This window comes from Amblyraja radiata, chromosome 4 (assembly GCF_010909765.2).
Source record: "Amblyraja radiata isolate CabotCenter1 chromosome 4, sAmbRad1.1.pri, whole genome shotgun sequence".
Classification (NCBI taxonomy): Eukaryota; Metazoa; Chordata; class Chondrichthyes; order Rajiformes; family Rajidae; genus Amblyraja; species Amblyraja radiata.
The window spans coordinates 65,634,276-65,648,314 of NC_045959.1; the positions used below are offsets into that span (position 1 = coordinate 65,634,276).

At 40.3% G+C, this 14,039-nt stretch overlaps 1 protein-coding gene across 1 annotated transcript in view; it reads right to left on the reverse strand.

Annotated features, from left to right (window-relative positions):
• kcnq3 (potassium voltage-gated channel subfamily Q member 3) overlaps positions 1–14,039 on the reverse strand; it is a 333,849-nt gene that overhangs the window by 12,437 nt on the left and 307,373 nt on the right. The window contains exons 10-11 of the mRNA XM_033019667.1: positions 2,313–2,506; positions 898–997 (exon numbers count right to left, since the gene is read on the reverse strand). Of these exons, the coding sequence (XP_032875558.1) occupies positions 898–997; positions 2,313–2,506 (294 nt within the window). The remainder of the gene's footprint in view (positions 1–897; positions 998–2,312; positions 2,507–14,039) is intronic.

Sequence of the window (14,039 nt, forward strand, 5' to 3'; positions counted from 1 at the left end):
CTGCCCATTCCTTTCACAAGCATCTTACGTATGTTAGCTCTTTGGATGGAGCCATGTCGTTTGATTTGCAGGCACATGTTTGCTTTTTAACAACATTTTATTCCCTGTAATAGAAGATAGTGAAGCCAGAGAAGTTGTGTGTATAAACATTGCTTTATTGGTGTTTCTTCAGAATAAAAGGATGTTCCTTTAGGAAGGAGATGAGGGGGAATTTATTCAGTCAGAGGGAGGTAAATCTGTGGAATTCATTGCCACAGTAGGTTGTGAAGGCCAAGTCAATGAATACATGAGGAGTACCTTCAGCAACAGACTCGTTCCACCAAGATGCAGGACAGAACACCACAGGAGATCTTTCTTCCCTGTGGCTATCAAACTGCACAACTCCTCCCCCTTCTGCATGGGGTAGACTGAGTCTGAGTCACTTCCTTCCCTCCCCAATCTTTGCACATCCCCAATCCATTCCACTCGTTACTTTAATTTCATGTTTCATGTATTTTGTGTTTTTAATTTCCCAACTGGGATAAATAAAGTTCTATTGTATCATATCGTTTATTTTTAAGGCAGAGATAGATAGATTCTTGATTAGTACGGGTGTCAGGGGTTATCGGGAGAAGGCAGGAGAATGGGGTTGAGAGAGGAAGATAGATTAACCATGATAGAATGATGGGGTAGACTTGATGGACCAAATAGCCTACTTCTGCTCCTATCATTTAAGAACGTATATATTGACTGGGCTCTGCAGTTTAAGTATCAAGCAATATAAAATTGACTTTAAATTTTTACAAAACTTGCTTTCACCTTTTTGATTTCTGATTCTAATCTCAAAATATCACAATTGTTAGTATTTAAAAAAAGGCACCATAAAAAACATATTTTTCAATTTTTAATAAATCCTACCTTGCTGCTCTGATAACAGTTTTCAGTGTCGGGATCAAGTCATTCATGAGATCAGTTTGGTAAGCCTTGTCCTCAGGTTCTTGTTCCACCTCAGCGGCATCTGCAAGTTAATGAAAATGGCTCTATTATCTATGAGAGTGTAATCATTGAAGAAGACCTACTGCAGTCTATAGAGTATATCACAGGCCTGATACTTTTGGTATTCCAGGAAAAAAAGATCTTTATTAAAAATTAGATTTTTATATAAAATATCTACTTCCTATGTCCATCCATTCAACAGCCTGAAACCATTAATATGAGCATGGAAGCAACAAAGAGATTAAAAAAAAGACCACCAATACCACCCCTTATTATATTTAAGGGTTTGAGCAACCGTGGCATGGTCAGGAACTTAAATGTTCCCATTGAATATGGATTTAATGTCAAATACCATAGGGATATAAACATGCCTGAACACAACGAGTGTGTACTTACAAAAGAGCCTGGATTTAGAGTAATAAAAGGAGTTAGGCTGACAATCTACTTCAAATCCAATGGGAATCCAATATGTTTTATCAAAGACGGCGGCACAGTGGTGCAGCGGTAGAGTTGCTGCCTGACAGCGCTTACAGTGCTGGAGAACTGGGTTCGATCCCGACTACGGGTGCTGTCTATATGGAGTTTGTACGTTTTCCCCGTGACCTACGTGGGTTTTCTCTGAGATCTTCAATTTCCTCCCACACTCCAAAGACGTGCAGATTTGTAAATTAATTGGTAAAATTGTAAATTGTCCCTAGTGTGTGTAAGATAGCGTTAGTGTGCAGGTGATCGTGGTTGGCGTGGACTCGGTGGGCCGAAGGGCCTGTTTCCGCACTGTATCTCCAAACCAAACCAAACCCCTTTTTCAACTTGGAAAGTGAGTGGAGTTCTCTTGCAGTCCTGGTCAACAGCAGCACCTTCAATCAATTAACATGAAAGCAAATGTTTAGGTTCAGTATCTTAATGCAGGTGTACTTCTCCAAAGAAGAAATCACTGGCTCTTTGACTGTGAAGCCCACTGATAAAATATGGAATAATACAGATTCAAGTTTTGATTAATTGATTGAAAGATTGAAAGATACAGCATGGAAGCAGGTTCTTTGGCCCAAAGGGTCCACTCCAACCCGTTCATATTAGTTCTATATTATCCCACTTCCTACACACTTGGAGCAATTTACAGAGGCCATTTTAGCTACACATCCACATGTCTTTGGGGACATGATCACAGGGAAAACGGACAACATCAACACAGACAGCACCCAATGTCAGGATGGAACCTAGATATCTAGCACTGCGAGGCAATAACTCTACCAGCTGTGCCGCAGAACTTCCTACTTCTATCTGCTAGCAAGGAATATCTGGGATATTAGAAAATAAATAAAATAACTTTGTGGTACCTTCTGAGCTTTGTCTGAATCCAAAAGCTTTAATGCGAACTGCAGCTCGAAGGTCACTGAAACCCAAACTCTTTTGGTCTTTTGAAGGACTATCTTCTACTCCCTCAGTGTGCAGTGGTGTAAATTGCTTGCTCTTTACATTGGCACCTCTGGGTCCTGAAATGCGAACTCGGTCGAAGAGACTCAGCTTCTGGCTGTAACAGAAACAATTGCAGGGGAATACTCTCAAAGTAGTTATTATCCAGTATCCCCTCATTGATAACATCCCAGGCTTTCCATCAAAGGCCCCAGAGATTATTTCCGTATCAGTCGTGCCTCAGGGGTAGTATAACACATAGCTCCAAATCTGTGCTGAATTCTGACTCTGCACAAGCAAACAAAATCTGCAGCGACACTCCAGTGCAACACGGAGGTAATGGTGCACTTTCAGTTAACAGTTTAGTTTATTGTCACGTGTAGCGAGGTACAGTAAAAAGCTTTTGTTGCATGCTATCCAGTGAGTGGAAAGACAATACATTATTACAATTGAGCCATTTACACTGCATAGTTACATGATAAGGGAATAATGTTAAATTGAGGCGTGGTCAACTCTCTCAGATGGATGTAAAATGTCCATTATTCACTATATTACCTTATTGTGTACCTGTAGGCTGTGGACCGAGGAGCTTTATTCTGCAGTTTCGTGACCCAAGTCACCAAATTACATGAAATTTTCACATATTGTGTAAAAGAAATTATATAAATCACCCCTGAAACTCGTTATGAACAAGACTTGCACATTTTTATTAAATTAGAGAAAAATCGGAAAATTTTCGGGTAATTTTTAGTCCAATCAAAGCACGTTTAACATTGAGTTGTCTGCCAGTTGGCCAATCACGCGCTTTGCTTCAGGCTAGCACACAAAATGGCTGAGGGGGCTTCACTGATGTCTGTTTTACTGGAGATTCCGATTTGTTGTTCTGTGGAATAAATGTCGTGGAAACTTGCAGCAAGGTAATTGTATTTAGTGAGAAAAGCATTAAAAAGGCTGAAGAAAGTACTGCTAAGAGGATTGAAGTAGAAGAAAGCCTTGAAAGCAAAGTCGCTGATGAGGTGCTGGAACACGAAGATTAAGACAGCCAGGAATCAACTCTAACTGAAAGGTAAGATCTAAAGTCTGAATTTATGAAAATCTATCTGTATGGAGTTTAATTAATTTAATTGCACCCTTTTATAATGTGAATAAATTCATTCATTCACTTACTTCATTCATTCATTCATTCATTCATTCATTCATTCATTCATTCATTCATTCATTCATTCATTCATTCATTCAATCATTCATTCATGAAATTGAGGGCCTAAACTATATGTTTCCATAACACAGTCAATTAAACATTTTCACTAATGCCAGCTTGTTGTAGAGTAATGTCTCGGAGCTGCTTGCGATAACTTACCGGGAGAAAGTGCTCCGATCGCGGGGCCTAGGTACTCGCGGTAAAGTGAAGCCGCGGTCTCAATTAATAAGCGGCCGATTCGCGAATGCGGAGCCGCGGATCATCTCCGCGGGCGGGCGGGCGGGGGGGGGGGGGGGAGGCTGTACATAGTGCCGTCTGTAGCGGGCGTTTTCAGACCCCGACAACGGGAGAAAAACGGAGGGATATCGATCGCTATTTATAGGCTTCCATTGCAGTGAGAAATGGTCAGAAATGGTTGATTTTTCTGTAGAAATGAATTGGTGATATGTGAACTTGAACTAGTTTTTCTATGGTAACAGTGTTATTCTCATTAACATTAAGAAGAGGTTTAAATGTTATGAATTGAAGTCCATGCAGACTTAATGACTATGAGATTTTTTTTTTCTGTAGCCTCTTCTGAAACTTGAAATAACATCAATTGTAGTAAATTACAGTGTAAGTCTCATTGACATTAAATAGAGGTTGACACTTTATGAATTGAAGTCCATGCAGACCTAGGTACTATGAGATGTTTCTTTCTCTAGCTATTCTGCACCCTCTGCTCCTGCACTTGAACTTGAAGTCTTATCTATGGCTGTAAATTACAGTGTCAGTCTCATTGACATTAAGAAGAGATTGACATTTTATGAATCGAAGTCCATGCAGACCTAAGTAATATGAGATTTTTTTTTCCTGCAGCTTCTGCCCCTCCACTCTTCAGAGCCTGTCCACACAAAAGTGTTTTGTGTGGACATTCACTGTGCTTTAATGAACACTAATTTGATAATTTGCAGACTTGCCATCCCATCTACCTGGCCATGCATACATGTTTAATTTCCTCATTGATATGTCGATATTGTCTTACATAATATAAAACATGGAAAGATGTAAAATACACCCTGACACATATTATCTTCTATTATTAAGAGGCAGCAGTGTATCCCGGGTTATCATGCAGAGTGCTTCTGCAACATAACAACAATAAATCGAGCGATAGCAAAGTCTAGAAGGAAGAAAGGTAATGATAGGACTCAAACAACAAATCTTTTTACTTATGGTCATATGATGTTACTTTGAAAAATGAAAAGATATATTTGAGGCTGTTGATTTATTTTACTTTTCATTCCTTTTCTGTTTTCTTTTTCCTCTTTCAATTGAGTTCAAGACGCTGAAAAGCCTGAAGCAGGTGAATCACCTCAAGAGGCAGTTCCTGATGGTGAAGCAGATGAGCCGGCCCCAAAGAGACTGCTTCGATCCATGACAAGTCATAGTCAACAAACAACAACTGTCGAGCACACTGACCGTAGGCATGTCCTACCAGCGCATTGCATCATTTGTAAATGTTCAAAGTACACAAAATAAATAAATTGTGGAAAAAAATGATTATATAAAGTTTTATTTTAATGTGGATCGTTTCACTGTTTATTTGGTCAAATTATTTAAACAATGAGTGAATTACTTATGATAATGGCGTGCTCATTGTAGCTTAAAATGAATATTCATCGAGTAAACATCAGAGCATTCGATTCTTGGCCAGGATGTGACATTTACATCAGAAATAAGGTCTCTTACAGGTCTGGCACTGCCCCAGTCCCACTATGGCCGTCACCCCCACTCTCCCCACTTTGGCAGTCAGTGGGGTTCAGTAAATGGGGAAACCTAGAGGATCTGTCCTGACCCTTTAATTAGGCAGGTTCATGAGCCCTTAAAACCTGGGACATCTGCTGCAGTCTCATTTAATTTCCTATTAAAGCGACTGGAACGTGCCTGCCTGGCACTTCCCCAGTCCCACTATGGCCGTTACCCCCACTCTCCCCACTTTGGCAGTCAGTGGGGTTCAGTAAAGGAAGGAACCCACAACAACTGCCCTAACCCATTAATTAGGCTGGTTCAGGAGCAGGACCTCTGCGACAGTGTCATTAAAAAAACACACTCAAAATTATATTCATCATATTATTTATATATAATATAATTATACTTAATTATATATGATTACATTCATATTTACAGGTTACATATATATATATATATATATTGGTATAATAATATATAGTTTAAATGGACTGCAACACGGGAATAGGCTGCCCATGGTGTAATACGGGCATTGGCCACTAGATGGCGCTTACTTTCCCGATCTCATTTTCTAATTAGTTTAATTAATTAATGTGCAACTTTCGGCAATGATGAGTTATGACATCCTTCTCAATTATATTTCATCCAAATCTGTGGAAAATGTCATGTAGTTTGGTGACTTGGGTCACGAAATCCTATTTCTAGACACATTTTTGATGCTCGGCCCACAGCCTACTGTACACCATGGATGGCTTGATTGTAATCATGTAATATCTTTCCACTGACTGGTTAGCATGCAACAAAAGCTTTTCACTGGACCTGGGTAAACGTGACAATAAACTAAACTAAACTCAACTATCGTTGACACTACTTTGAACTCTCTCTCTGGTGTCCTGGCATTTATGTTTGGGGGACCTTATTCTGTACTAAATTGCCGCCACATTACTACAATCTATCAAGAAACATATTTGTCTGCATTGTGCACTGTCTTGCCAGGAAGTCGTAAAAAGTGCTTCTGCTACCAGTGCACAATGTTTATTGACAACAGTGCTTCAGGCAATGACTTGGAGGTGAACAAGAGAGCATGACTCACAGCTGAATATATTTTGTTACACCAATGAAGTTAATTTACACAGTGAACCATGTCAATTTATAGAGTGAGGAAGTAAGGATTATGAAGGAGCAAGGTAATAACGCTAGAAGAAAGCAATTAAGATAATAATAATAATATAAGAGGTTCATTATGCTTTAATTATGTACATAAAATCAATCTCAATCACTTATAGTAGAGTGGGATTGATAGAATGATAGCATAGTGTGGTGTAACTATAAGGAGATTTAAAAAGACATAAAGCACAAAGATCTGAAAATTAGCTTGTGCTGTAAAATGGGTGCTCCATAGACGTGGTGTAGCGAAGCAAGCCTTTTGGCCAAGTGCATGCCTGAGTTACCCCAGTACTTTGTGTCTAACTTTAGTATGAACCAGCATCTGCAGTTCTTTGTTTGTACTATTGCCAAATCCAGGTTTCAGGGGTGGCTGATGGAGTGAGAGAGCTGTCATTTGGAGGTCCAAATGACGTTTTGGGGGAGGGTTTATTTTGACAAGGATTAAGTGTTGTGGAGCCAAAGGTTTCACAGTCACAGGGTTGTTCTGTACAGAAGTGGGCCCATCACAACCATGCTGACCGTTTTGCCGACCTACACTAATGCTGCAAAAAATCAGCAGGTCAAGCAGCATCCATAGAGAGAAAACCAGAGTCAAGTCGCATCAAGTCGGTGGCACTTCATCAGAACCGGAGAACAAGAAAACATATAATGTTTCAGAGAGGGGTAAGGATGGGGAGAAAAGACGGAGTGAATGTGATCAGACCATGGTTGTCTATCGACAGAATTCCTTTTGGTGGCCTCTAGTTAATCACAGATGATTTGACTGGTGGAGTGTCAATAGGGGAGAAGAACAAGAATAGTTAGAAAAATAACAAAAACATTAACATGCTGGAACTGTGAGATCGAGATCCTAGCAGCAACAGTAAATCTAAAGTAAAAGAGAAAGTCAAGCAACATTTGAGTAGATCTGATTACTTCTGCAAAGACAGGGTCTAAGGAGATTAATGGACCACTAATGGAGGTTGTGCAGCCTTCAATAAAATGTTGTTACAATGGTCACCACCTTAATTAAGAAGTGCTAAAGGCTTAATGATAATTTCAAGATTAATTAAAACACGGTGAATCATTCTAGCCCAAACCATACTGCAGATCATCTTCTTGTTAGGATAGTGTTTAAAAGGCTCTTATCAAATTCAAGAATTGGGAACTGCACATTTCAACAAAATATGGAGCACTGTTTAGCCAAAGTTGTGGATGGGATTTCAATTGGCTCCACGCATGTAGTTCTTTCATGGCATGTAAGAGACTCCCTCTACATTCAAGACCTTATCATAAAGGTTGAAGCTGTAACATATGTCAAAAGCAATATCATCCTGAAGACAATAATTGCTTGTTTAATGCTGTCACTCTTTTAACATAGAAAAATAGATGCAAGAGTAGGCCATTCGGCCCTTCGAGCCAGCACCTCCATTCAATATGATCATGGCTGATCATCTGAAATCAATACTTTGTTCCTGCTTTTTCCCCATACCTCTTGATTCTTTAAGCCCTAAGATCTAATGGGCCTGTCCCACTTGGTGATTTTATGGGCAACTGCCGGTGACTGTCATGGTCGTAGCAGGTCGCCGAAAAACCGGAGACAACCTACAACAGCACCTACATCAGGAGAAGTCCAGCTACGCTCATTGGCGTCAAACTCACTGTTGGCGAAAAAGGACTTTTTGCGCTACTGAGGAGACTACTTCCGGCGAACATGTGGCGCCTAAAAAATCATCTAAGTGGGACAGGCCCATAACTCTTACTTGAGGGATTAAGGAATGCTTTCTGTGACTAACTACCCTCTAAGGTTGCAATGATGTTTGAGAGCGATGATTCACTGCTTTAAGACGTGAGTGCTTTGAGACGTGAGAGGAAACCGGAGCACTAGGAGGAACTCACCGCGGTCAAAGGGAGAATATGCAAACTTCACACTGACGGTAACTAAGGACAGGATCAAACCCGGGTCTCTAGTGATATGAGGCAGCAACTCATCAGCTGCACCACTGGTGCCATCTTATTGACATCAGACTGAAGAAGGGTTTCGACCCGAAACGTTGCCTATTTCCTTCGCTCCATCGATGCTGCCTCACCCGCTGAGTTTCTCCAGCATTTTTGTCTACCATCTTATTTGACTTTTACTTTGTATATTTCTTCACTTAAATAAAGGCAATCAATACTTTTCCCATTAACAGCAATGAGAGTGCAATCAGAAAACGTGCAGTATTTTGAGGTGTGGTAAAATTGGTTTGATGAAGAAAATGGTTAGCATTGGAATGCAAGCAACAGTTATCATTGTATTTGTTTTACCATGACAGCGTACAAGCCTGGCTTAGAATAAATATAATCAGATACATCACTCAACCAGGTTTATATTTGTGTGAGTGGGAGAAAATACAAGTAAAATGAGTCCATGGAATAAAGCTCATAACAAACTTCTTGCTGAAGGGAATTTAAGAAAAATATCATCCAATATACTATTAGCCCAGGTACTCTGTATACATCTTCATCCCTTTGACGTAAGTCACGGTCTTGTGTACACTATTATTGAAATAAATAATCGGTTGGGTTAAATAATTAAAAATAATGGTATAACTATTCATAAATATTAAACAAGGCATGCATATTATTTGAGAGCCAATCCATTGAAACACTCAGAAGGACATGCATTAATGTTACCCATTAATGTTACCCATTTGCAATCAGACAGGGGTGCTTCCAAGTATAAATCATACCTGAAAGAACTGAGAGCTGGAATGTGCACCAATGCGTTTTTAAAGAGCAAGCCCAGCACAGGTCAATGGGCCAAGTATCTTTCATTTGTTTTTTTATAAATGCTTCCTGTACCTTCGGATAAGCTTCAAAGTGATTCTCAGGAAGTATATTAGTATTAGAGTAGATTGTGTGAAATTTAAAACATAGAACACAGAATGAATTTAACCTTTCACTGTCTAAGTTAAAAAAAAAGCTTGCCACTACTTTCCTAGTCCGTTACCAGAAAAGTTAAGTGTCTTTGATATCATAGAAAATTAAGGATTTTGTAATTCTTTGTAATTTAGTTCATTCACGTTTTTGTGAATGATCAGATTTAAAAATATATATTTTTTACAGACAGAAACCTCGCCACACAAAAAATATATAATCTGAAACGTTAGCGTTGGATGTTCTGCATGCAACTTAAAGAGATCAGCAACCTCTTGGAGATGATGCTCAGGAGGTGCAAATACACCACAAAGTAAATTATAGACAGTAGTAACCCTATGGATTCAGATTAAATGTAACACAGTGAGCACAAACTGATGCACAAAGGAGAGATTTTGATCCAGTTACATATTCAAATTAAAGCCTCATTAAATATTTTCTTTCATCACTTTTCCCAGCCTTATTGCTTCATGCTAAGTAGAGTTACAGTCAACTTAGTGTTAAAAATTAAAGCCTGAGGCAGGCAGGCTGTTACTTAGGTAATTATTGATTATTAATCATATTTAATAATCTCAACCCCAGTAAAAATGATCAAATAATTTTGGGGGAAATTGGACAACTGTGTTCTTAGTTTTTAGCTCTGAATCTGATCACAGACAATTATACAAAATTATTCATTTTTCAAGTATCAATTAGAGTATAAACATCAAATGCAGCACTGCATTTAAGGGAAGGCTAATGACAAAATGTCACATTCATTTTCAATGTCTTTCGTCCTGAAATAATGAATGTACCAAAAATGTGCTGATCCAACATTCTAGATTCTTTTTTTTTTTACATTGACATATATCAAAGCTAATTGGAAAAAAATTAATAGGTTTCTCAAAAAATCTGTATCTATTAACAAATGCATAATAGATTTAATGTAGAATGATATTCCAAAATGTTTCACAAAACCACCAAGAGAATTTTGATTTGAGGTCATTAGGACAGACCTAATTTGGAGATGGCATAATAGTATAGTTGTTGTTTAAGAAGGAACTGCAGATGCTGGAAAATCAAAGGTAGACAAAAGTGCTGGAGAAACTCAGCGGGTGCAGCAGCATCTATGGAGCGAAGGAAATAGGCAACTCTAGTTGCTGCCTCACAGTGCCAAAGACCCAGGTTCGAACCTGACTATGGATGCTGCCTGCACGGAGATTGTATGTTCTCCCTGTGACCTTGTGGGTTTTCCCCGGGTTCTCCGGTTTCCTCCCACATTCCAAAGACGTGCAGGTTTGTAGGTTAATTCGGCTTCAATAAAAATTGTAAATTGTAAATTGTCCCTAGTGTGTAGGATAGTGCTAGTGTACAGGGATCACTGGCTGGCGTGGACTTGGTTGGCCGAAGGGCCTGTTTCCACCAGTATCTCTAAACTAAACTAAACTAAATCCATTGTTCTAAAGTGGAACCTTAAAGGAGGTAAGAGCGATGGATAAAAAATGGTCTGGGAAGGGATTCTCAAGTTGATTGCTGCTCAACCTGTTTATCACATGACAACAAGAGAGTAGGCGAATGAATTGCTGGAGTAACACAAGAGTTTGGGAGTGAGTTGGGAGTGGACAGGGTGAGACAATAGACAATAGACAATAGGTGCAGGAGTAGGCCATTTGGCCCTTCGAGCCAGCACCGCCATTCAATGTGATCATGCTGATCATCCACAATCAGTACCCAGTTCCTGCCTTCTCCCCATATCCCCTGACTCCACTATCTAGCTCTCTCTTGAAAGTATCCAGAGAACTGGCCTCCACCGCCTTCTGAGGCAGAGAATCCCCTCTCATCCTTCTGAATTCCACAGTATACAAGCCCAGCCACTTCATTCTCTCAGCATATGACAGTCCCGCCATCCCGGAAATTAACCTTGTTGTAACCTTATGCTGCACTCCCTCAATAGCAAGAATGTCCTTCCTCAAATTTGGAGACCAAAACTGCACACAATACTCCAGGTGTGGTCTCACCAGGGCCCTGTACAACTGCAGAATGTCCTCTTTGCTCCTATACTTAACTCCTCTTGTTATGAAGGTCAACATGCCATTTGCTTTCTGAACTGCCAGCAGTACCTGCATGCTTACTTTCCTTGACTGATGAACAAGGACCCCCAGATCCCGTAGTACTTACCCTTTTCTCAACTTGACACAATTTAGATAATAATCTGCCATCCTGGTTTTGCTACCAAAGTGGATAACCTCACATTTTTCCACATTAAACTGCATCTGCCATGCATCTGCCCACATACCCAACCTGTCCAAGTCACCCTGCATTCTCATAGCTTTTAGAAATGTTTGAATGGTGCACTGACTGGCTGACATTTTACAATTTCGTTGTACATGGTTCATGTTACAATGACAATAAAGAAACTATTCTATTCTATTCTATTCTATTCTATTCTATCCTCCTCACAGTTCACACTGCCACCCAGCTTCGTGTCATCTGCAAATGTTACTTTGAATCTCTTCATCTAAATCATTAATGTATATTGTAAATAGCTGCGGTCCCAGCACCGAGCCTTGCGGTACCCCATTAGTCACTGTCTATCATTCTGAAAGGGACCCGTTAATCCCTACTCAATTTTCTATCCATGTCAGCACTCTACCCCCAATACCATGTGCCTAAATTTTGCCCACTAATCTCCTATGTGGGACCTTATGAAATGCTTTCTGAAAGTCCAGGTACAATACATTCACCGGCTCTCCCTTGTCCATTTTCCTAGCTACATCCTCAACAATTTCCAGAAGATTAGTTAAGCATGATTTCCCCTTTGTAAATCCATGATTTCTCGGGCCGATCCTGTTACTGCTATCCAAATATGCCGCTATTTCATCTTTTATGATTGACTCCAGCATCTTTCCCACCACCGATGTCAGCCTAACTGGTCTATAACCACCGATGTCAGGCTAACTGGTCTATAGAGGGGGCAGAGGTTAATGGCGGAAGCAGTGATGACATAGAAGTATTTAAACACAAGCATCAAGTGAGATGCTGTGGTTCAGGAAATACTATGTCAATAAGAACGGAGGCATCATTGATGGGAATTTGATATATAATAGATCTTGCCATGACAAATAAATAGATTTCAACAGCAGAAGGAGTTGAGATATGGTCATTGGTGGAAAGCATAATCTGCCTTTTTTTCTCACATGGAATGGGATCAGGAATTAATTTTGTTTTCCAATAGGACATCAAAGATTATGTAGTGTGAGGCCTGCTCTGAATTGCCAATGAAAATGCACATGTAAGCTCTAGGCTGAGGCGATCACCCAGGCGCATCAGGTAGTTGAGGAAGAGAACTAAGAATGGATGCTTGAATATCATTAGGCAGCAGGGTGGCACAGTGGTAGAGTTGCTGTCTTACAGCGGAAGAGACCCGGGTTTGATCCTGCCTATGGTTGCTGTCTGTATGAAGTTTCTACATTCTCCCTGTGACCACTTGGGTATTCTCCAGGTGCTCTGGTTTCCTACCACACTCCAAAGATGTGAGCGTTTGTAGGCTAATTGGATTTGGGGAAAATTGTAAATTGTCCCCAGTGTGTAGGATAGTGTTAGTGTACGAGGGGATCGTTAGTCGGCACAGGTACGGTGGGCCAAAGGGGGCTATTTCTATATTGTGTCTCTAAAATAAATTTGAAAGTTTAATCTCTGGAAGTGCTTGGGTGGGGATGCATGAGAGGCCGTTATTTGAGATGCTCTGGTCATGATAAGGAACAAACCATAGGAGGAGATGGAAGAAACAACAGAGAAAACTGGCAGTTCAGGCCTGGTGTTATGGTCCTGGGGAGATTTGGATTGGAGAGGAAAGTGACAGGAGAGAAGCAGGGAAACAAATATCTGCATACTTCTTGTCATTATTGTTATTGAGGGTGAAGTCCCGGGTCTATGGAAATAAATGTATATGGGAAAAGGTGGCTAGGTTTTATTTTTGGCTTCCAACATTATCCTGGGCTGGTAAGCAGTTTCAGCCTGGAAGAGTAAGGCTCAGTGGCAGGGATGTAATGCTCAGGCTTTGTAGGTCAGACTGCATTTGGAATATTTGGAATGAGCAGTTTTGGGTCCAATAACTGAGGAGGGATATGTTAGCTTTGGAGAGGGTCCAGAAGAGGTTTACGAGAATGATCCCAGGGATGATTGTGTTAATGTATAATTTGCGTTTCATGGTTCTGGACCACTACTCGCTGGGGTTTAGATGGTTGAGGGGGGATCATATCGAAACTTACCTAATAATGAAAGGCATGGACTGAGTAGCTGTGGAGTGGATGTGGAGATAATGTTTCCACCAGTGGGAGAGTCTAGAACCACAGGACACTGCCTCAGAATAAAAGGATGTAACTTTCGATAGGAGAGGAGGAAGAATTTCTTTAGCCAGATGGCGGATGACTCTGTGGAATTCACTGCCACAGATAGCTGTGGTGGCCAAGTCATTTGGTATTTTAAAGTGGAGTTTGATAGGTCCTTGATTAGTAAGGGTGTCAAAAGTTACAGGGAGAAGGCAGGGGAATAGGGTTGAGAGGGAAAAATAGATCAGCCATGATTGAATGGCAGAGTTGACCTGATGAGCCAAATTACCTAATTCTGCTCCTATGCCACCTAACATTATGTGGCAGTTGGATCAGGCAATAGA